Here is a 24,107-nt window from a genome sequence, read left to right as displayed (position 1 = left end):
ATAATGGAGTACTGTGGCGAACTTCTTGACCAGCGAGGAAGAACAACCACCACACGAGGATTCTTCTCAGATCACGCTTTATTGGAGTGCCTCTTGGTTGAGGGGGAGAGTAGGAAGCGAGGGCCCCCCCCCAGAGCACTAAAGCAGCTGCTTATATAGGGAGTAGGCACATGGGTCGCCCTGTGATTGGTTGCCACCATCAGCTGACACCAGACTGCATCGGGATAGGCCCAAGGGCCCTTATCCACCGCGCATGCGGGAAGCAGGGGACACACAACTCCCAAAGGCATAGCCATATATGGAGTTGTTTATTTCCAACGGGACAGGATGTCAGCGCCATCTTGTAATGGCGATTCTGTCCGGCTCCCTGCAGAGTACAGACCTAAACAGAGAACTCTCAACAGAGGAATCTAAAATGGCTGAAAGACACTTAAGGAAATGTTCAACATCCTTAGTCATCAGAGAAATGCAAATCAAAACAACTCTGAGATTCCATTTTTTTATATATTTTATTGATATTTACTGAGCTCTATATTTTTCTCTGCTCCCCTCCCTGCCTTTCCTCTCCCCCTCTAATCTTCCCCCAAGGTCCCCATGCTCCCAATTTACTCAGGAGATCTTGTCTTTTTATACTTTCTACTTCCCATGTAGATTATATCTATGTAAGTCTCTCTTAGTGTCCGCATTGTTGTCTAAGTTCTCTGGGATTGTGGTTTGTAGGCTGGTTTTCTTTGCTTTATGTTTAAAACTACCTATGAGTGAGTACACATGATAATTGCCTTTCTGTGTCTGGGTTACCTCACTCAAAATGATGTTTTCTAGCTCCATCCATTTTCCTGCAAAATTCAAGCTGTCATTTTTTTTCTGCTGTGTAGTACTCCATAGTGTAAATGTACCACATTTTCCTTATCCATTCTTTGGTCAAGGGGCATTTAGGTTGTTTCCAGGTTCTGGCTATGACAAACAAAGCTGCTATGAACATAGTTGAGTACATGTCCTTGTGGTACGATTAAGCATACCAAAAGTGGTATTACTGGGTCTTGAGGAAGGTTGTTTCCCAATTTTCTGAGAAATCCACACTGATATCCAAAGGGGCTGTGCCAGCTTGCACTCCCACCAGTTATGCAGGAGTGTTCTCTTTTCCCCACAACCTCTCCAGCATAAGTTGTCATCAGTGTTTATGATCTTGGCCATTCTTACAAGTGTAAGATGGAATCTCGGTTTTGGCATAAGAACATACAGGAGGACCAATGGTACTGAACAGAAGACCCGGATATCAATCCACACATCTTCGAATACCTGATCTTTGATAAAGAAGCAAAAAAATATCAAATGAAAAAAAGAAAGCATATTTAACAATGGTGCTGGCATAACTGGATATTAACATGTAGAAGAATGAAAATAGACCCATATCTATCACCATGAATAAAACTCAAGTCCAAATGGATCAAAGACCTCAACATAAAGCCAGCCACACTGAACCTTATAGAAGAGAAAGTGGAAGTACACTTGAACACATTGGCACAGAGAACCACTTCCTAAATATAACCCCAGCAGCACAGACACTGAAAGAAACAATTAATAAACGGGACCTCCTGAAACTGGAAAAACTTAGGTAAAGCAAAGGACACGGTCAACAAGACAAAACGACAGCCTACAGAATGGGAAAAGATCTTCACTAACCCCACATCAGACAGAGGTCTGATCTCCAAAATACACAAAGAACTCAAGAAAATGGACACCAAAAGATCACATAATCAAAAAATAATAATAATAAGAGTACAAACCTAAACAGAGAACTCTCAACAGAAGAATCCAAAATGGCTGAAAGACACTTAATGAAATGTTCAGCATCCTTAGTCATCAGAGAAATGCAAATCAAAACAACTCTGCTATACTCATAGCAGCATTATGTGTGATAGCCAAAACCTGGAAACAACCCAAATGCCCCTTGACTGAAGAATAGATAAGGAAAATGTAGTACATTTACACAATGGAGTACTACACAGCAGAAAAACAATGACATCTTGAAATTTGTGGGCAAATGGATAGATTTAGAAAACATCACATTGAGTGAGGTAATCCAGACCCAGAAAGGCAAATATCATATGTACTCACTCATAAGTGGCTTTTAGACATGAAGCAAAGAAAACTAGCCTACAGTCCACAATCCCAGAGAACCTAGACAACAAGGAGGACCCTAAGAGACATATATGGATCTAAACTACATAGGACAGAGAAAAAGGCAAGATCTCCTAAGTAAATTAAGATCCTAGGGGCCATAGGAGAGGGTAGAAGGGGAGGGGAGAAGAAGGGAGGGGAGCAGAGAAAAATATATAGCTCAATAAAAAGAAAAAAGAAAAAGAGGGGCTGGAGAGATGACTCAGCATTTAAGAGCACTGCCTGCTCTTCCAAAGGTCCTGAGTTCAATTCCCAGCAACCACATGGTGGCTCACAACCATCCATAATGAGATCTGATGCCCTCTTCTGCCCTGCAGGCATACACGCAGATAGAACACTGTACATAATAAATAAATAAATCTTTAAAAAGAAAAGAAACAAAGTTTATCTAATCAGACATACCTGGGCAGCCCTCATACTTCAGAGATCTGCAGAATGTGGCATTTAAAATAATGGTTAAGAAGCTTATTATATTAAACAGAGACTCTGAGGGCCTAGCAGTAACCCAAGGTCTCCAGAGAAGATTATTGGAAGACCATGATGTCTCCACCTGGATTATGACAATGCTGACCACTGGGCGAGATGCCCCGTACAACACCTGCTGCCAGGACCCGGTCCAGAGTGGGCAAACAGCAGGGCATTGGAGAATTGATTGCACCACTTTTCCTAGACGAAATAAGGTCAGTCTTTTCCATGGCCCTTTTCTACAGGGAAAAAAAATCACCTTATAGGCCTGGGTAAGACTATAAGACTGCTGTTCTGGATACTTCTGCCTCCAATGCTATGAAGACCTGGGTATGGCTAACTGTATATGGACTCTGGTCCCTGTCAGTTTTAACAGATTTGGAAACTACTTGGTGTGTACTCAGGCATATTTTATTTATCCTTCTGGGATCTCTGATAGTATTGATGGCTAGGCCAGCTATAATATTGTCAGCTTAGCAGCAACAGGTATCCAGACCTTTCCACAAAGCTATAGCCAGCTTGTTAGCTCATTTTATAGAGCTATAACAATCAAGCCTTGCCTTTTCTAAAGCTACTAGGTCCATTTTAAAAAGCAAGCATCCTTATCCTTAGCTATAAGTTTAAAAGGCCACGGCTCAGGAAGCCAAGGATCTAATTGGCACTAACTCAACCCACACCTAGGAGCCCCACCATGGAGCCTGGTCTACCACCCTGAGCATTGTCCTTGTGTAATGCTGCCCTCTGTGGTCACAAGAGGTATCACCACTAGATCCCTGTCGCGGGTCCTGAGCCAGTATCTGTCTCACTGTTGCAGCCCAAGAGCTGCCAGCATCACACCTCAGGGCCTGCCTAGACTCAAGATCCTTATTTCATCAGAGTTTGTTCATCTCAGGAAGCTGTAGGCCCCTTTCTGGGGCTCTGGGAGCAAAGCCTGGAGCTAAGCATTATCTGGCTGAGATCTGATCCCCTACACTTTCCCTTCACCAGCTCCGGTACTCCAAGGATGAGACCCAAAGCACTGCTGTCCTAGGGATGGAGGAGCGCCATTCCCATGTCAGTGCCAGCCTGTGGGCTGCTAAGGACAGCCTAGACAATGCTATTCAGCTGCAACTGACCTTCTCCCAGGTGTGGAGGTTCCTAAGAAAAGAGGAATCGTGTTTGAGACCTCACTTCTGTGGGGACTGGTATAAGCCCGGCTCTGAAGGGGGCAAACTGGCTGGAAGGGACTCTCAGCTGTGTGTCTGTTTTTATTAGTCATATCTTAATCCTAGGCATTGTTCCAGAAAGAAGCTGGGATATAGCACAGGACAGAACTGGTAGGCTCTGGCTGTCACTGAATAGATCATCTAGTTGAGGCAGGTGACAAAAGTCATATAAATAAACCATATATATGATTAGGGGTCAGGAAGTGTCACCTAAGGAGGTGACATTTGAGCTATATGACAAGCATTTTGGGGGCAAGAGCATTCTATGCTAAGGGTCTGGGATGGGGATGAGTCGAGAACTGGCTAAAAGCCCTGGGGCTGGGAGGGGATGGCAGGAGGAAGTGTGGTTGGTCTGCAGGTGTCAGGCCTGTCAGCCCAAACAGGCTGGAGTCTCTGCTACAACTTCATTCCTTCCAGGCTCTGGAAGAAATGTCTCAGCCCACCCTCTCCCTCTACACTGTCCACTCACACTTAGGATATACTTAGCATTGTGGTTCTGATTAGTATTGTGGTTCTGACCACACACAACTTTTTTCCCTTTCTGGATGCATCTGCCCTTCCCCGCCCCAGGCTGGTGTGCGGCTCGGCTCTGAGAGGCGATGTACTAGCCACCCCATTCTCTTCTGGCTCAGCACCCTTCACGCAGAGCTGACCCTGAGGACTGTGTTCCAGAGAGCCCAAGGCACCCATGTCTGGCACCAGGCTGTGCAGTGGGATGGCAGGAAACTGGCCCTCAATGGAAGCCTCTCCAGGCCCGTCTCAGAGCCTGGGGACTCAGGGTGAGCAGCTGAGGAGCAGGAGGCATGGGCTTCGGGGTGCTCTCACTTGCCATGGTGAGTGCCTGCTTTTCCTTGTGCTATTCTAGGCCTCTAGAATCCTCAGGACACAAAAGATGGCTCTCAAAGGAGATAGGCAAAGAGCTAGGTGGAGCTGCAGCCCAGTTGGTAGAGTGCTTGCTTAGAGCATTTGATCCCCAGCACCTTAAAAAACAGTGTGTGGGGGGGAGCATGACTGTAATCTCAACCCCCAGGAAGTAGAGGCTGGAAGGTCAGGAGTTCAAGGTCATTCTCAGCTACATAAAACCTTGTCCCAAATAAATCAAAATTAGCAACAAAAGCAAAATGGAGCCAATGAGATGTTTCAGTGGGTGACAACCTTAGCTGGGACCCAGAAGCTAAAGGAGACAACCAACTCCCACAGCTGTTCTCTGATCCCCCACACATGTGGACTGTTGTAGTAATAAGGGCGGCGGAGGGGCTGCGTCCCCAAAACCCCAGCCGCCTGCCCAGCTAGCTTATGCCCCGAAATAATTACACAGACACTGTATTCATTTAAACACTGCTCTGGCCCATTCCTATCTAGCCTCTTCTAGGCTAATTCTCACATCCCGATCAACCCATCTCTAATAATCTGTGAGCACCGGTCTTACCAGGAAGATTCTAGCCTAAGTCCATCCTGGGTTGGAGCTGGGGCATGGAGTCTCTCTCTGAAGCATCTGCTCCCCAGCGGAGAGCTGTCGAGTCTGACCTCACTTCCTCTTCCTCCCAGCGTTTTGTTCTGTTTACTCCTCCCACCTATCTCCTAACCAATGAGAGCCAAGCAGCTTCTTTTAATTTAACCAATGACCTTCCTCCATCAGACTGTGGCACATGTATGTTCATGTACACATACGAATAGATGTACTAAATTGTCCTGAATGAAGCCCAGTGGTTTAAAGTTACCAGGAGGGTGAGCAGGGAGGCTGCGGTAGGCCCCTGCATCAAGGTCAGCAACAGGCTAAGGGGAGGGGTCTCTGTTGGTCTCTGGGTTCTCTCCGGAGCTCAGTACCCTCTGGAACCTGAAGCCTAGTTTGAGGCTAGGGTCAGTCAGCCAAAGTGTGCTCCCTGGTGGCTGCTCAGAGGTCAGGAGGAGAAGTGGTAACAAGCCTCTGAAGGCCAAGGCTTGAACATTCCAGTGGGCATCAAGGAACAATGGCATGTCCTGAGGCCGGGGCTGGGACAATGCAAGCAGTTGTGATAGCAAGGACACAGGGAGCTGGATTTGAAAGGTCAGGGGAGACCTTGATGGGAGAGGAGGCTGTCAGCCAAGGACCTAGGAATGTGAGCTCTGGAGCAATAAGTGCAAAGGCCCTGAGGTTGGAGCCAAGCTGAGGAGCTTCTGATGGAAGAGGCTGGCTGATGGTAGGGTAGGACACTCAGGACCCAGAAGGGAGAGGCCTTTCTCAGTTTCCCAGTATGGGGTTCTGGAGTCCTCCTAGGAGGACCAAAGTTCCTGACCCCCACTTCTTCTCCAGGGAAGATGAAGGCAGCCACAATCCAGCCAAAATCTCCTTGTCAGAGGCGGTGATGGCCTCACCTCTGTTCCCTCCTCATAGAGATTCAGCAATCAAGGGACAGAGGCTCACCTGTGACTCTGGAGGTTACCTGGGCTAACAGGTCCTCTACACACAGTGTGGCCTGGGATGGCTGCTTGACTGTCTCCTAGCTGGCTCACTGGTGACCTCTTGCTTAGGATCCTCGTTCTGGGTCGCCCAGTAGGCCTTGGGCTCATCTTTTGGTTCATGTTAGCTCAAGGGAACCTGGGCCCTGGGCCCGCTGCAGGCCTGTGTGGCCCTGACTCAGATCCGGGTCTCTCTCCTGGGGCCAACACCAGCCGCAGCAGAATGTGACATGAGGCCCAGGAAGCCAGACTCAGAGCCAGGCATCGGCAGGGAGCCCTGGCAGCTATGGGAAGTGCCGAGCTTAAGGCAGTGTAGTTCTGGGTTCAGGTGCTGACTATGCCATGGGATCTAGGCCACTCTTTCCTCTAGCTGAGCCTTGCTTCATGTGAAATGGGTGTGAAAGTCATGTCCTACCAGGAAATAGATCACTCCGATTGGTGTTCGGCAGTGTGTAGGCGCTGCTAGTGCTAGGGTCTGTACATATGGGGGAGGGGCAGGGCTCACCTCCCATCTCCCCATCAACCAGGGCTTCCAGGGGGCTGAGTGCAGCTCTTCAGAGTGTGGGACAAAAGACAGACTGCACTGAAATGGGGACCCTGGCTCTGAGAGTCTGTCCACCTCAGCTCCCCAGGTTTCTGAGACCCTGGCTCTGAGTCTGTCCACCTCAGCCCCTGCCCCAGGTTTCTGAGACCCTGGGGTCCTAAGGCTGGGGTCTCTGTGTGGGTGACACTCACCCCTGTGGGTACTGTGGGCATTCTCTCCTATGTGATAACCCTCACGTCATGATCCATTCCAGAAGCATCAGCTGCCCCAATAGGACAAGGTCCACACACAGGCCACACTAGAGGACATCCTCACGGACCCCTGTGTCCAGCACAGCTTCCAGGGCACAGTGGAGACGGACCACACACACAAGTTAAGCTTCACCCTCCATCTGGGGCTTTGCAGCTTGCCCAGGGTGAGTCTGCTGAGCAGGGCGGGTACAGGGAACCAGGGGCCCTGAGGAGGGGGAGCACCTGGGACAGGCGGAGCTGTCACAGTGGCTCTGCACACATCAGCTGTGAGAGAAGGAAGCGGGGAGATGTGCAAACGAGGACTGTCACCAACACCACTGCTGAGGCACACACTGGGACCCAATCCTGCCACTACCTGGGCTTGTCGCCTGAGCCCCCCACCATTCTCAGGTCCTCCTATCCATCTCTCTTCCTCTTTCCTGTCCCTTCCCCACCCATGCTCATACCTACCTGCCTTCCCGCCCACCCTCCTGCTGTCCACCTACCACCCACCCAGCCATCTATCCATCTGCTGAGAGGCAGGTGCCACTCTGCTGGAGAGCTAGCTGTCCAGAGTGGAGGAAAACAGGACAGACCAAAGTCGTATGCTCAGGGCCTGGGGGAGGGTGGGATGGGAGCAGGGCTTACGAGTGGTCTCAGGACACCTGCAGGCCCCGCAGAGGTCACACACAGGCACTGTGCAGGAGTTATACATAGGCACCTGTGCAGACATGCTTCGCTCACACAAGGCCCCTGTGCATGCATGCTTCACTCACACAGGCCCCTGTGCAGACATGCTTCGCTCACAACAGTCACCTGTGCAGGCATGCTTCACTCACACAGGCACCTGTGCAGACATGCTTCACTCACACAGGCACCTGCGCGTGCATGCTTCACTCACACAGGCACCTATGCAGGCATGTTTCATCCACACAGGCACCTGTGCAGGCTTGCTTCACCCACACATGGGCACCTGTGCTTGCATGCTTCACTCACACAGGCACCTGTGCGTGCATGCTTCACTCACACACAGGCACCTGTGCAGGCATGCTTCACTCACACACGGGCACCTGTGCAGGCATGCTTCACTCACACACAGGCACCTGTGCAGGCATGCTTCACTCACACACGGGCACCTGTGCAGGCATGCTTCACTCACACAGGCACCTGTGCAGGCATGCTTCACTCACACACGGGCACCTGTGCAGACATGCTTCACTCACACACAGGCACCTGTGCAGGCATGCTTCACTCACACACGGGCACCTGTGCAGGCATGCTTCACTCACACAGGCACCTGTGCAGGCATGCTTCACTCACACAGGCACCTGTGCGTGCATGCTTTACCCACACACGGGCACCTGTGCAGGCATGCTTCACTCACACAGGCACCTGTGCAGGCATGCTTCGCCGACATGGGCACTTGTGTAGGCATGCTTTACCCACACACGGGCACCTGTGCCGGCATGCTTCACTCACACAGGCACCTGTGCAGGCATGCTTCACTCACACAGGCACCTGTGCAGGCATGCTTCACTCACACACGGGCACCTGTGCAGGCATGCTTCACTCACACAGGCACCTGTGCAGGCATGTTTCACCCACAGAGGGCACCTGTGCAGGCATGCTTCACTCACACAGGCACCTGTGCAGGCATGCTTCACTCACACACGGGCACCTGTGCAGGCATGCTTTACCCACACACGGGCACCTGTGCAGGCATGCTTCACTCACACAGGCACCTGTGCAGGCATGCTTCACTCACACAGGCACCTGTGCAGACATGCTTCACTCACACACAGGCACCTGTGCAGGCATGCTTCACTCACACACGGGCACCTGTGCAGGCATGCTTCACTCACACAGGCACCTGTGCAGGCATGCTTCGCTGACATGGGCACTTGTGCAGGCATGCTTTACCCACACACGGGCACCTGTGCCGGCATGCTTCACTCACACAGGCACCTGTGCAGGCATGCTTCACTCACACAGGCACCTGTGCAGGCATGTTTCACCCACAGAGGGCACCTGTGCAGGCATGCTTCACTCACACACGGGCACCTGTGCGTGCATGCTTTACCCACACACGGGCACCTGTGCAGGCATGCTTCACTCACACAGGCACCTGTGCAGGCATGCTTCACTCACACAGGCACCTGTGCAGACATGCTTCACTCACACACAGGCACCTGTGCAGGCATGCTTCACTCACACACGGGCACCTGTGCAGGCATGCTTCACTCACACAGGCACCTGTGCAGGCATGCTTCGCCGACATGGGCACTTGTGCAGGCATGCTTTACCCACACACGGGCACCTGTGCCGGCATGCTTCACTCACACAGGCACCTGTGCAGGCATGCTTCACTCACACAGGCACCTGTGCAGGCATGTTTCACCCACAGAGGGCACCTGTGCAGGCATGCTTCACTCACACACGGGCACCTGTGCGTGCATGCTTTACCCACACACGGGCACCTGTGCAGGCATGCTTCACTCACACAGGCACCTGTGCAGGCATGCTTCACTCACACAGGCACCTGTGCAGGCATGCTTCACTCACACAGGCACCTGTGCGTGCATGCTTTACCCACACATGGGCACCTGTGCAGGCATGCTTCGCCGACATGGGCACTTGTGCAGGCATGCTTTACCCACACATGGGCACCTGTGCAGGCATGCTTCACTCACACAGGCACCTGTGCAGGCATGTTTCACCCACAGAGGGCACCTGTGCAGGCATGCTTCACTCACACACGGGCACCTGTTCAGGCATGCTTCACCCCCACACAGGCACATGTGCAGGTTTTGCTGAAGAAGGTTGTGGGAGGGGCAGTAGGACCTGTCACCTGCACAGCCTGTTACAGCAATCCAGGTGGGAGGGATCACAGCTTGGGCCAAAATCCAGTGGGGACAAAGCCATTCTCCCTGTGTCTCCTGACCTCTGAACCTCTGCAGTCTTCCTTCAGGTCCTCTCATTCTCCGGGGATCACAGTCTGGACCAGGGTGCACTACTGTTGCGTTCTCAATACCAGCTGGGTCTTCCTCCAGACCCTGACCAGGGCCTGCACTTTAGCCTCACCCCCTACAACCACAGCAGAACTAATGCACCTGACTTCTCTGTGCAGGTGGAGGTAAATGTCTAATCCTTCCAAGTTTCCATGCCAGCAGCCCCTCTGCCTGGGCTGCACTGCCATCTAATGGCTGTCAGTGAAACTTCAGGTCTGTACGCTGCTAGTCCAGGACTAGAAGCGTGTAGAGTATTTATTCTGGGGAATATTTATTGTCCAGACCCCAGAGTGGCTCATCCATTAATCCATGGTCCTTCCTTCCCTTTCTATAACCAAGAGACAGATTCTATCCTTCTCAAATGGGACAAGGATGGTGTATCCGTCAAGGTTCTCTAGAGGAACAGATCTGATGGAATGAATCTATAGAAAGGGAACTTATTAGAGTGACTCACAGGCTGTGGTCCAGCTAGCCTGACAATGGCTTTCTACCAATGGAAAGTCCTAGAACCCAGTAAGTACTCAGTCCACGAGACTGGATGTCTCAGCTGGCCTTCAGTAGACACCATAATGCCGAAGAAGTAGGCTCTAATGCCAGTGAAGGAATGGACATGCCAGCAGGTTAGATTAGAGGCCAGATTAGAGGTGGATGACACCCCCTCAAAAGATTCAAAGTAGATATTCCCACTTTAAATTATCAAATTAAGAAGGAAATTCCTGAGCTGGGTGGTGGTGGCGCACACCTTTAATCAGCACTAGGGAGGCAGAGGCAGGTGGATTTCTGCGAGTTTGAGGCCAGCCTGGTCCACAGAGGACTTATAGAACAGTCAGGACTACACAGAAAAAAACCCTGTCTTAGCTGGGCGGTTGTGGCTCACGCCTTTAATCCCAGCACTTGGGAGGCAGAGGCAGTCAGATCTCTGTGAGTTCGAGGCTAGCCTGGTCTACAAGAGCTAGTTCCAGGACAGGCTCTAAAACTACAGTGAAACCCTGCCTCAAAATAAAAACTGTCTTTAAAAATTAAAAAAGAGAGAGAGAGAGAGAGAGAGAGAGAGAGAGAGAGAGAGAGAGAGAGAGAGAAATCCTCACGGGTGTGCCCAGCCACAGTTGGGTTTTAGTCAACTCTAGATGTTGTCAAGTTGATAACCAAGAATAGCCATCACAGATGACATTTCTAGGTGGGGTCATGCCCAAAGGCCATGGCCATTCATATCAGGCTGAGTCTCTGGGCCTGCCACTTCCTCATTTACAACCAGGCCTGTTCTGCCCAGCTACAAACGGGTGCTTGATTCCACTCCTGGAATTAGAGACAGAGAGTAAGGCCTGAGGGCAAGCACTTGGGAGCACCCAAATGTGGTCCCCACCCTCCACTCTCCTTACCCCACTCTGGAGTCTGTGGGGTGCATAGCCTTTGCTCACAAACAACAGACCCAAGCCAACCGTGGCTGGTGGGTCCTTGTTCTCCGGCCGTAACTAATGGCGCTGAAGACAAACTGAAGGCTGGCTTGTTAGGTCCCCAGCCACGCTAGCTCCAAGCAGCTCCTGGTTGTCCTTGGCTTACAGTGCTGCCCTGCAGTCCTTGCCCAGCCCCTGGTCTGTACCACCTTCAGCAATGCAGCATTTTGCATTCACGGTCTACTTTATCCCACTGTGGCCTCCTTTTTCCTTGACCACCACAGCAAAGACATCAGAGACTAATGAATGCAGCTCAACCCTAAGACTCAAAGGAACCTCTGCTTTCTGCTGATCTATGTCATATGAGAAGGTGATACCCGTATTTAAGGTTGCACGGCTTTGAGTTGCAGGATCTGGCCTACAGAATACAGGGCAGTGGCCAGAGCAGGAGCGTCTCCCTTCTCCCAGTTGCTCTACCAGTCTCTTGGTCATTTTTAATGGTCCCTCCCCTGGGACCTTGAAGCCTTTGGCATTGTTCCAGTTCATTCAAAAACATTTGTCTTGTACCTCCTCCCTCAAGGATGGGTGCCTATCAGGATTTGGGTAAACACAATGACCCAGGCTTTATGTCCCATGGACACTGGGACTAGAATCCCCAGACCAGTTGCATCTGTCTCAAGAATGTGCAAGGACAAGGGTTCTAAGCCTCCTAGACTGGGTTGGTGGGGAGACACCTACAAGTGGGCTTTGCTATATATGTTCTACTGTATGTGGTGGGATTCCGAGCCATGTGACGAGCAGGGAACCCGGTGCTCCTGGAAGAACAGTGTGGGTATTTTTCCTGTCTCTTCTCTACTGATTAGATCGGCCCTAGCCCTTCCCTGAGCCTTGGACAGGCAGAGGCCAAAAACCAGAGCAGCCTCAGTAGCCAGGCCCACTCACGTCTGGTTCATAGCTTCAAGGCTCCAGGGCTCAGCAGCTCCTCCTGCTGGGCAGCATCTCTACCTCAGCTTCCCAAAGCCTGGTCCTGCTGGAGGGCAGCATGGATAAGGATGAGAAACTAAGGCCCTAAGCTGTCTTCAGACTTCTGCCGCCCACATGGAAGGTAAGTGGAAGGTGACAGGTATTGTGCTTTCCCATCCCTTTAAGGGACAAGCCACGCCCACGCCCATTACCTCTGATCTGCCCGCCGCCATCTTGCCCTTTTCCTTTTCTGCTTTCTTGGCGTGCGCACGTGTTCTGTCTTTCTCTCCTTTTATCCTCTCTCTCTCTCTCTCCTCTCTCTCTCTCTCTCTCTCTCTCTCTCTCTCTCTCTCTCTCTCTCTCTCTCTATCTATCTCTCCCTCTCTCCTGTAATAAATATTTTACCTTTATGCCTCTTTTTTTTAATATTTATTTATTATGTATACAATATTCTGTGTGTATGTCTGCAGGCCAGAAGAGGGCACCAGACCCCATTACAGATGGTTGTGAGCCACCATGTGGTTGCCGGGAATTGAACTCAGGACCTTTGGAAGAGCATGCAATGCTCTTAACCACTGAGCCATCTCTCCAGCCCCCTATGCCTATCTCTTGTGTTTATGTGTCTGTTACCTGCCGCCACTGCCCATTCGGCGCATGCCCTCCCGCTGGTGGGAAACTGTAGCCGCTTGTCGCATGGCAGCTCTGCCAGCCCGCCCCGGGGGACCGACAACCATCTCTTCGGGGCTAGCAGCTGTGCCACACACATCTTAGAAATATTTTAAGAATAACAACAGGTATCCAGGCCAGCTAAGCTAGGCCTCACCTTTGTCCAAGGGAGGACAGGGGATCCCTATTTCTGTCCTGTTGAGAACTTAGAAGCACAAGAAAACCCCAGATTTGGGGTGAACTTCATATCCATATCTGTCATGACTTTGTTGAGTCAGGCGAGGCTGTAGGGCAGCAGGGGATGGGAGTGGATGTAGCTCATCTACCCAGAGGTGGGTGTGAAGTGGGGGCTTTAACTAGAGCAGGAGAAGGGATCACCTAAGTGGTACAGCTCAAGGCTCTTAAACCATAACAGCCTGAGGTTTTGTGTAGGGAACTGGGGAGGCAGAGAGAGAAGGCATGGAGGCAAACTCAGTCCCTCCTGGGCTCCAGAGAGCAGAGAAGAGGGTGAGGCTACAGGCATGCCCCCACAAGAGAGCCGTGGAGGGGGAGGCCCTGCTTCAGAGCAGTGAGCAGCACATCCAGCCACTGGGATGCCTGGCTCTGCAGGTAGCTAACCAGGGCCTCTTCCTAGTTGTACAAGGCTTTCAGAGCCCCTGCTGAGCCACATGGAGGTAAGCAAGCCTGGGATGGAGGGCTCTTGGAAAGTGCAGCAATGCCTAGAAAATCAGAGTGGACAAGTTTAGGGCAGCAGGCACATCCTCCAGTGCCCACGAGGACCTTTTCTCCAGTTCTCGCCTGTCCCTTTGCCCCACAGTCCAGGATGACAGCTCCCGGGTGCGAGCCCAGCTGGAAGAGAGGACCACAAGCCTGGGTTACTATGTGAGATCAGAACCTGGTGAGTAGTCCCTGTTAAGGCATCATGTTGGGGGGCCCAGTTCTCAAGCCCCAGTATAAAAGACTGGAGAGTGTGCTGTCTCTGTAGACTTCCCTCTGATCTTGCCTTAGTTTTCCTGCCTAGGTACAGCCGGTGGGCACCCTGGATAGAGCAACAGAGTGCCTGGTACAGTTGACCTGGATGGGGCTAGGCGCTGTTTAGGCAGGTGGCCAGGTGGTGGCCACCTTGTGGGGCCAGGGTCAGGTCAAGCAAATGCTGACTGGTCACCTGCCTCTCTACCTGGAGCAGCCGCGGCATGAGCTGGACCTTGAGTACAGGAGAGGGCACACCCTGCACTATGCTGGCCCAGGGTCCCCAGGCCTGCACACCTGTCTTCACACTACTGCCTCAGTCAGAATGAAAGTCTAATTTCTTTAGACCCCCCCCACACACACACCTTATTTCTTAGGCTCCTGCAGCCTCTGTGCCCTTCTGACATGCTTTCTCCATCCTCGTAGGCTCCAAAGTAATGTCTGCTGCCCAGGCTTCATCTGCCCTCTGCCTGGCTTCTCTCATGCACCCAGCCTTGCTGTGAGAATCCAGGGTCACCACTGGGTATCTGTCTATGAGCTCCAGCAATATTTCTGTTCTGGTTAGCACACAACCCAGCCCTGAGGACCCTCTCCCCAAGCAAGCTGAGAACCTGGCCTCCCCACAATTAAGGAACACTCTTGGTCCTCCTTCAGTCCCTGAGACCCTTGTCCAGGACTAAAGTAATCAGTGGGGACTTGTCTCTGCCTCTAGCTCAGAATTGGCTATGCCTGAGTCCCTGTGTCGCTGACTAGGGACTTGTCTCTGTCCTAGCTCAGAACTGGCTATGCCTGAGTCCCTGTGTCACTGACTAGGGACTTGTCTCTGTCCTAGCTCAGAACTAGCTATGCCTGAGTCCCTGTGTCAGTGACTGGCCAGGAGCACACAGATGTCCTCATGGCTATGACTGTCAACTGCAGCACAGGGTAAAGAGCAGAGTTGATTACGGGGCAGGAGGCTGAAGTCCAGGAACCCTACATGCAGCATCCAGAGCCTCAACATGTCGCACTGGATGCCATCAACTCCCCCTGGGTTGAACTGTAATGCCCACAGGAAGCATTTACCAGGGAAGCACCATGTAGATACACAGGGGTTCCACCAGCCTTGTCACAGAGCTTTCCAGCTGGGAGGCACACTTGCATAAACCGGATAGCAGGCTCTTCCCACCAATTCCAGGTAACCAGGTCAGCAGTCCTAGTGTGCCCTCCCTTATTTCTACCCCAGCCTTACTCCAGGGCACAGGCTCTATGTCCTCCAGGCCTGGGATGTTAGGCATGGCTGGCTTGCCTTGCTCACACTATAAAGGTTCTCATCTGCTTCCAGGAGCTCTGGGGCCTCACTCAGGGTGACTACCCTATTGCAGAGCCCCTGGTCACACTAAAGGAGGCCTACTCAGAGGTGATGCTGCAGTTGCTGGATGAGGTGTGGTGAGAGGGGGCTAAAGAAGCCAGGCAGTGGCTACAGGCTTGGCTGCTCAGGCTGCCCTGGAGCTGGTGAGGGTGTGTGTGAAAGGGTGAGGTGGGGTTGGGCTAATTGAGGGTGGCTCTGATGGTTGTCCCTGCCCTACCCAGACCACCCACCATACACTGTCCTGGGCTGAGGTTTCCTGGGCCCTGAGGCAACTCTGCAAATCCTTATGGAGCATGTACAGTTATTCAGTCAGATAAGTGGGGGGCACAGAGACTTGTGGGTTCTGTGTTCCTGCTACATGGCGGGACACAGCAATGGGAAACTGGCCCATCTCACTCTTAGGACAACAATGCCATACAGGTGGTCCTCTTCTGACAGGGGAAACTGAGTTTCAGGCTCTGCAAAAGCTCTGTTCATATTCTACTTGGTTTTTCAAAAGCCTTAGCTATGGGAAAGCCATTCTTGGCCAGCTGCATGGATTTGGTCTGGGGGGCAGGGTCCCAGTCCCTGACCTGTCACGGCTCTATCTCATCCAGCAAGGATGACGCACGACACACCGGAGCTCTTCTCACTGCAGTTTATTCCAGGACTTTATTCACTTTCTCTCTCTCTCCTCTCTCTCTTTCCTCTCTCTCCTCTCTCTCTGGGCAAACCTCTCCCAGCCCTTAAGTAGGCATGGGCTGCCAACCCCGAACTGCCAGGTGGGCACTGCCTATAGGTTCACGCATATGCAGGCAGCTGATAATCATTGCGTGATCATAGCATAGGTCAGGCCTTAGCCATCTCAGGAGTTGATTATACATCTCCATCAGGTGTGACACCATGCAGCTCACTACACTGACCTATGTGTTAGGTGGCATGTGCCACTGAAAGCCGTGGTCAGCAAGTGGATTGAAGAGGAGGGGTGTGTGTGATGGTGCAGTTTGGCCGAGAAGGGGATCCCCATTTCTTGTGTGTGTGGTATACATTTCTGTGGGCCCACAGATGTGTGCACAGTATATGGAGGCTTGAAGCTGATAGAATAATCTTTTTTGTTTTTCCACCTTACTCACTGAGGCAGGCTCTCTCAGTCAAACCCAGAGCTCACAGATGAGTAGTCTTATTAGCCAGTTTGCTTTGGGGACCATCTGCCTCACCTTCTGAGAAAGAAATTACAAGTGCCGTCATGATCACCCCGCATTCATATGGAGTTCTGACCTCCAGTCCTTATGCTTGTGTGGCAAGCATTTCGGCCCAGTTACCTTTGAGCAGAGAATTCTGGGTAGGCAGAGGCAAGTGCACCATTTGGTGCGTGTCTGGAGAACAGTAAGGAAGCCAGCAGGCCTTGGACAGGATCCTGGTGGCCCAGGGTCTTGGCTCCTGCTTGGAGATAGGCACACATGCCAAACAAGGGTTTTAGCCCAAGGAAAGGTGGATCTGTGGAGGCCAGCCATGATAAGCTAAGTATGGGCAGATCACCCAAAGGAAGTTCTTTACTTCCAACCCGCCAGTGTAGAACTCGGCCATCGATAAATTTAATAAGAGGCCCGAGTCTCAGTAGTTTACCCTGAAGCAATACCTGGTTGCAGGAAGAACCACAAGCTGAGATTACCTGAGCACCACCCAAGAACAGACCATCCAAAGGAAATGCCTGGTATTCCAACTGCTGTAGTTAGGACCTCCTGCCTGCACACACTCACCAGCACACCCCAGACAAATGTCAGCCAATCAGGGGTCCTGAACCTCAGAAACCCCTCACCCCCACCTCTACTACTATAAAAACCCAATTCTAACTGAGCTCGGGACTCTCCATTTATTCCAATACGTTCGTTGGACATGTGGAGAGACTGAGTTTGCAAACTTGCATAAAATAAAGGCTCTTTGCTTTTACATACAGGACTCGGTCTCCTTGTTGGCTTTTGCGGGGACTTCAGGGATTTGGGCATAGCAGATCATGTTGAGGACAGATTATGAAGATGGGCAGGGGGTAAGGCCTTATTTTGACAATGTGGCTGGGTATGTGGTTGCCGGGACAGTGGCGGCATGGAAGGGATGAGAGACAGTCAGAACATAGCTATGTTTAAGGTTAACCTGGAGGACTGAGACTCAGCTGGAGGTCGGTGGTAGAAAGAGTGAGAGAAGATTCCCAAGTATGTGGCCTCGGCAGCTAGAAGAATGATGGAGGTCCCTTTACAGATGGTGACAAGATTGTGTGGTTTCTGTACGTGTGTAACCAATGCTGTGTAACTAGAAATGTGGTGTCTTGAGCCACAGGAATTATTCTCACACAGCTCTGGAAGACTGAGGCAAGGTGCTGGCACCTTAGGTGTTGGGTGAACAGGGATTAGCCTGGACAAGTGGCAGCACAGGACGCACAGGTAGGAGCCTCCAAGAATGCCTGCAGTTCCCACCTACTCCAGCAGGTGGCAGAATGGTGCCTTCTGGGTATGAAAAGCTTGGTCCTACTTGGTTGGACTCCTATTCTGCCTCAGTTTACCCACCTGTAAACTTGGGACATGCCTCCTAGGAGAATGAGTGGAGATACAGCTGCAAACCTGGCAGGGTCTGTGTAGGAAGAACGCTCCAGCAGATGGGACTGAGTGGGGTCTCTTGTGACAGTGAAGGTTTGTTCCTGTAGCTCTGTGGTGGCCATGCCCAGGGCCCATCCCCCTTCCTACTGTATCCCAGTGTTAGCTGCCTCCTTGCTCCTTCAAACCCCAGGTTTGCTGGGCTCTGTTCCACAGTCTGGGAAAGTTCTAGAGTCTTTTCGGTGCCTGTGGAAATCCCAACGATCATTTTGCCCTTTCCAGCTTCCCTTTGGCTGAACCCTGTTCTGGCCCATTCGGCATCATCTCACTATGTTTGTATCCCTGATACAAGTGTCAGTGACACAGCACCCTGAGTGGGCTTCCCCTTCCTTGGTGTCCGTGCCCACCCTATCACCCCACTGCACCCTGGAGCAGGGTAAAAAAAATCAGACAGCTGCGCCTTTACTGCAGGGCCTTGGTCCATCTTGTAAGGACACTTTCCCAGACAGAGGCAGGCCCTCTCTAGGGGATAGCCTGCTAATGTGACATCACCACCCACCAGGGAAAGGCGGTGAGGCTCAGTGGGACATCCCAGCGTCATAGGGGGTCCAGCTCCTCTGTGTCCCTTCCAGGAACCTCTGCTGCCAGTGGAAGATGAACCCCTGGATGCGGGAGAAACTCCTGCGGCCACTCCGCAGCTGCCTGAGGCTAACGTGCTAGCTGAGTTCTATGGGTGCCGGCAGCATCTACGGAGGAGGCCCTTCCAGCCTAAGTCCTGCCTGACCTGTCCACCTCCTCCCTGGGAAACCCTGTGCCTATGGGGCAAAGGGCCTAGTAAGGGGTTGATGACAAGCAGCCACAGGAAAGCCTGCCAAGCCCTCAGTCCCACAAGGTTCTGGGCTTGATGAGGTCATCTGGGGCTACAGACCTTGGATTTTGTCCGGAATATAACGGGGAGTACACAGCTGCCGAGGGCGCCTTCTGAGGCCAGCCTTCTCCCAGAGGGCCATGAAGGAGCAGGCCGGGTTCCAGCTGGAGTTGGAAGGCCGCTGGCTGAGTGCAGGCTTGCTGGGGAGGCGGTGTCTGGCTCACACTGCTGTACCAACTTCTTCAGCCTCGGTTTCTTTCTGTGCAGTAGGAAGGATAGCATGGCTGGCTCCTGTGGGCTCTATGCACAGCATCTGAGCCCAAGGCCTTCTACAGAGGAAGCCCAGCACCCCTGAATGCAGAGACCCCAGACTTGGGAACACACTTGTTCCTGGGCAGGTTTACTTAGTGTTGATCTTGCCTGGCCTCATCTCAGATTACGCTGTGGTTGCCGGTACCAGGAACCTGGTGACTTTGATGGTCCGGTATGGGGCCTGGGTCCCTGCTGCAGCAGCTTCCTCCCAGCCAAGGACTTCACTCCCCAAACGTTCTCTCTGATACTGAGCTGCACAGGCTTAGGGTTCATGGCCCTTCAAGTGGAGCTGAACCACACAACCCTCATTCTGTATCCCAAGGTGCGTGCTTGGGAGTGGGAGGAGCTTCTTGTCTTTGTCACCTAAAGGTTTGGTGCTGGGAATGATTCAGGCCTTACCCGTGTGGTCCACAGGCTTACAAGCTGTACAACACTGTCAGGCCTCGGGACAGCTGCTGGGATATAGACCCGCTTCCTACTATGCTGAACACTGGGTCCCAGGTTGAGCTGAGCCATGAGGATGATGTGTCTGTCTCTTATGATGTACCACAGGCCTCGGCAGCCTGACGCTGGGCCTGAGCACCACGGTGGGTCGGGGCTCGGTGCTGCCCACAAGGGCCTTTTTGGCTACCCCATGGCCAGACTCCAGGGCTGAGGGTGATGTGTCCCTTTCTCGGTAGCACCGTTGTTGGTGTTCCTGGTGGGGAAGAAGCCAATGGGCAAGAGGCAGAAATAATCCCGAAGGTTGTCTTTGCTGACTGGCCACTTCCCTGTTGGGGTGGCAGTGACTGTTGGCCTCCTTGCTAGTATGACACAGCTATCTACTTCTAGTCCTGGTGGGTCCTGTTCCGTTATAGATGACCCAGCAGAGGCTGAGTGACTCACTCCTGTTCCCAGGGCCAACATCTGGCCCAGGGTTTCTGACCCATCTTGGCTTTCTTCCCTGGGGGCAGTACACACAGAGAGAAGTCGGCTCTCATGAGGTCCCCATCACGCAGCTAGACCCCCAAGAGGTTCCCGGAAAGCTTGCTAACTGGCCCAGTGGGGGAAGCATTGCAAGGCATAGACACTATCTCCAGATCCTCTCCCCCGCTGTCACCCCCGCTTCTGGGAGCTCTGGAGTCCTGGGGAGAGGAGACGGAGGCTTTCCCAGTAGGTTCCTCCTGCCCTACAGGTACATCTGCTGGCCTTCTGGGTACCAACAATAAAGAAGCAGATGATGAGCTAATGCTGCCGGATGGCACGGAAGCTGCCGGCCTGGAGGAGCTCGCCCGGGCCTGGCAGGTAAACTGTGGGAATACCCTTCCCCTAGGCTCAGTGGAGGATGGGTGCACGGTGATGGGCAGGCTCGGTGATGGGCAGGCTCGGTGATGGGCAGGCTCGGTGATGGGCAGGCACGGGTGATGGGCAGGCTCGGTGATGGGCAGGCTCGGTGATGGGCAGGCACGGGTGATGGACATGCACGGGTGATGGGCAGGCACGGGTGATGGACAGGCACGGGTGATGGGCAGGCACGGGTGATGGGCAGGCACGGGTGATGGACAGGCACGGGTGATGGGCAGGCACGGGTGATGGGCAGGCACGGGTGATGGGCAGGCTCGGTGATGGGCAGGCTCGGGTGATGAACATGCACGGGTGATGGGCAGGCACGGGTGATGGACAGGCACGGGTGATGGGCAGGCACGGGTGATGGGCAGGCACGGGTGATGGGCAGGCACGGGTGATGGGCAGGCACGGGTGATGGGCAGGCACGGGTGATGAACATGCACGGGTGATGGGCAGGCACGGGTGATGGACATGCACGGGTGATGGGCAGGCACAGGTGATGGGCAGGCTCGGTGATGGGCAGGCACGGGTGATGGGCAGGCTCGGTGATGGGCAGGCACGGGTGATGGGCAGGCACGGGTGATGGGCAGGCTCAGTGATGGGCTGGCATTGATTTCAGGTGGACCCTGCCTGCCCCATTCCTCAGACTGTGTGTCCAGGATACCTGTGACCCCATGGAGCTGCAATCTGCTTTGTGCCCAGGACTCTGTGCCCTCGGCCTTTCCTCCGCAGTGTGGTGCTAAGTTCTCACCCGGGCCCCATCCCAAATGAAAACCAACGCCATTCTCTGTGCTCCTGCTGTTCCTCCGCAGTGTGGTGCTAAGTTCTCACCCGGGCCCCATCCCAAATGAAAACCAACGCCATTCTCTGTGCTCCTGCTGGGATGGTAGGTGCTCAGTTCTATGGTGAGCAGAGCCCTAACAAAGTGTGTGCAGAGCAGTTCTTACGAAGAAGGAACTGTTGGCGGAAACAGGAGGAAAGCTAGTGTGAGATCCGCCTGGACTGATGTGTGGATGCTGGAGAGATGGCTCAGCGGTTAAGATCACTGGCTGCTCTTACAGAGAACCTAGGTTCGATTCCCAGCACCCACATAATGGCTCACAACTGCCTATAAGTCCAGTCCCAGGGGAACTGATGTCCTGACTTCACAGGCACCAGGTACACACATGGTACACAGACAGACATGAAGGAAAAACACTCATACATGAAAATAAAAATTATACAGTTTCTTAGAAAACAAACAAGAACCACTGGGAGAGACAGCTTGGCTGATGAAGTGCTACAAGCATGGGCTAATCCCCCAGAACTGGGAGCGGAAATATGGGTGTGAGGCCGTGCTTGTCACACCCGGGGGTGAGGCCATGATTGTCACACCTGGGTGAGAGGCCGTGCTTGTCACACTAACACTGGGTGTGAGGCCGTGCTTGTCACACTAACACTGGGTGTGAGGCCGTGCTTGTCACACTAACACTGGGTGTGAGGCCGTGCTTGTCACACTAACACTGGGTGTGAGGCCGTGCTTGTCACACTAACACTGGGTGTGAGGCCGTGCTTGTCACACCAGGGTGTGAGTTTGTGCTTGTCACGCTCGTGCCCGCTGTGAGGCCATGATTGTTGCATTAGGGCTGAGGAGGCAGAGACAGGAATCCCTGGGGTTCACTAGCTGGCCAGCCAGCTTAGGCCTGCTAAAGCCCAACTAGGCTAACTCTGGGCCACTGAGAGATCCTGTCTGGGGGCAGGGAGTGAACTGCCTGAGGGTTAAAGGAGTAACACCTGAGAATAACCTTACTGCTACCTGAGCACACAAAGCTGCAGATGCAAAGGCCTGGCTACCGCCAAGCCAACTTTCTCCAGGCCCCTAAGGACACTCTGAAGCTTGTGCCTTCAGAACCTGTGTTAGTAGCTCTGAGATGACACTGTACCTGCGACCCTGACACAGAGTGGCAGCTGACATCACATTTGCTTCTTGATCCAACCTAGAAGTCACAGCTGCAGTTGACAGCAGTGGATACGCCTGGGACCGTCACATCCTGAATCCTGGATCTTTTTTGTTTTGTTTGTTGAGACAGGGTTTCTCTGTGTAGCCCTGGCTGTCCTGGAACTCAGTCTGTAGACCAGGCTGTCCGAACTCACAGAGATCCGCCTGCCTCTGCCTCCCTAGTGCTAAGATTAAAGGTGTGCCCAGAAGCCTGAGATTCTTAAAGGCATGAAAGAAGACATTCAAAGATGAACAGCATGTCAAAAGAAATTTCTAGACGGGCGTGTAAAGTTCAAGTTAAAATGTAAAACAGCCAAAGAGAAAGTTAGTGAAATGGAAAATATGACCTGGTGTGGAATGAAGACCTGGTGTGTGACTCAGGGTGTGGAATGAGGACTTAGTGTGTTCGACAGAGTGAGAAACCAAGAGCTATGAGGCTCTTAGTCGTCTGTCACCCTCCCCTGCCACCTCCCCTCCACGTTGTGCAGACTTCAAGGCAGCTGCCTGGCTCAGCTTCCCCTGGAAGTGAACAGGAAAAGGCAGAGTTTGTTTGCATTGTGCCTCCACTCACCTGGACTGCTGGGGGGCTGTGTGCCTCCACTCACCTGGACTGCTGGGGGGCTGTGTGCCTCCACTCACCTGGACTGCTGGGGGCTGTGTGCCTCCACTCACCTGGACTGCTGGGGGACTGTGTGCCTCCACTCACCTGGACTGCTGGGGGCTGTGTGCAACCACTCACCTGGACTGCTGGGGGACTGTGTGCCTCCACTCACCTGGACTGCTGGGGGACTGTGTGCCTCCACTCACCTGGACTGCTGGGGACTGTGTGCAACCACTCACCTGGACTGCTGGGGGACTGTGTGCCTCCACTCACCTGGACTGCTGGGGACTGTGTGCAACCACTCACCTGGACTGCTGGGGACTGTGTGCCTCCACTCACCTGGACTGCTGGGGGGCTGTGTGCCTCCACTCACCTGGACTGCTGGGGACTGTGTGCAACCACTCACCTGGACTGCTGGGGGGCTGTGTGCCTCCACTCACCTGGACTGCTGGGGGGCTGTGTGCCTCCACTCACCTGGACTGCTGGGGGGCTGTGTGCAACCACTCACCTGGACTGCTGGGGACTGTGTGCAACCACTCACCTGGACTGCTGGGGGACTGTGTGCCTCCACTCACCTGGACTGCTGGGGACTGTGTGCAACCACTCACCTGGACTGCTGGGGGACTGTGTGCCTCCACTCACCTGGACTGCTGGGGACTGTGTGCAACCACTCACCTGGACTGCTGGGGGGCTGTGTGCAACCACTCACCTGGACTGCTGGGGACTGTGTGCCTCCACTCACCTGGACTGCTGGGGGACTGTGTGCCTCCACTCACCTGGACTGCTGGGGACTGTGTGCCTCCACTCACCTGGACTGCTGGGGGACTGTGTGCCTCCACTCACCTGGACTGCTGGGGACTGTGTGCCTCCACTCACCTGGACTGCTGGGGACTGTGTGCAACCACTCACCTGGACTGCTGGGGACTGTGTGCAACCACTCACCTGGACTGCTGGGGACTGTGTGCCTCCACTCACCTGGACTGCTGGGGGGCTGTGTGCCTCCACTCACCTGGACTGCTGGGGACTGTGTGCAACCACTCACC

General features: G+C 53.1%; 1 protein-coding gene across 1 annotated transcript in view; it reads left to right on the top strand.

The window, feature by feature from the left end:
• The window catches only part of LOC142831655 (uncharacterized), a 109,378-nt gene extending 87,511 nt beyond the window's left edge, over nucleotides 1-21,867 (top strand). The window contains 19 exon segments of the mRNA XM_075941857.1: nucleotides 3,634-3,771; nucleotides 4,422-4,630; nucleotides 4,717-4,775; nucleotides 6,226-6,326; nucleotides 6,389-6,477; nucleotides 6,479-6,519; nucleotides 7,080-7,249; nucleotides 10,033-10,197; nucleotides 12,422-12,531; nucleotides 13,887-13,993; nucleotides 14,491-14,498; nucleotides 15,386-15,565; nucleotides 15,601-15,720; nucleotides 18,612-18,712; nucleotides 19,283-19,487; nucleotides 19,574-19,706; nucleotides 19,709-19,750; nucleotides 20,334-20,443; nucleotides 21,790-21,867. Coding sequence (XP_075797972.1) covers nucleotides 3,634-3,771; nucleotides 4,422-4,630; nucleotides 4,717-4,775; nucleotides 6,226-6,326; nucleotides 6,389-6,477; nucleotides 6,479-6,519; nucleotides 7,080-7,249; nucleotides 10,033-10,197; nucleotides 12,422-12,531; nucleotides 13,887-13,993; nucleotides 14,491-14,498; nucleotides 15,386-15,565; nucleotides 15,601-15,720; nucleotides 18,612-18,712; nucleotides 19,283-19,487; nucleotides 19,574-19,706; nucleotides 19,709-19,750; nucleotides 20,334-20,443; nucleotides 21,790-21,867 — 2,166 coding nt within the window.
• Nucleotides 21,868-24,107: the final 2,240 nt, after the last annotated feature.

This window comes from Microtus pennsylvanicus, chromosome 11 (genome assembly GCF_037038515.1).
Source record: "Microtus pennsylvanicus isolate mMicPen1 chromosome 11, mMicPen1.hap1, whole genome shotgun sequence".
Classification (NCBI taxonomy): Eukaryota; Metazoa; Chordata; class Mammalia; order Rodentia; family Cricetidae; genus Microtus; species Microtus pennsylvanicus.
The sequence above is the reverse complement of the archived record's forward strand: the minus strand, read 5'-3'. Positions and strand labels throughout refer to the sequence as shown.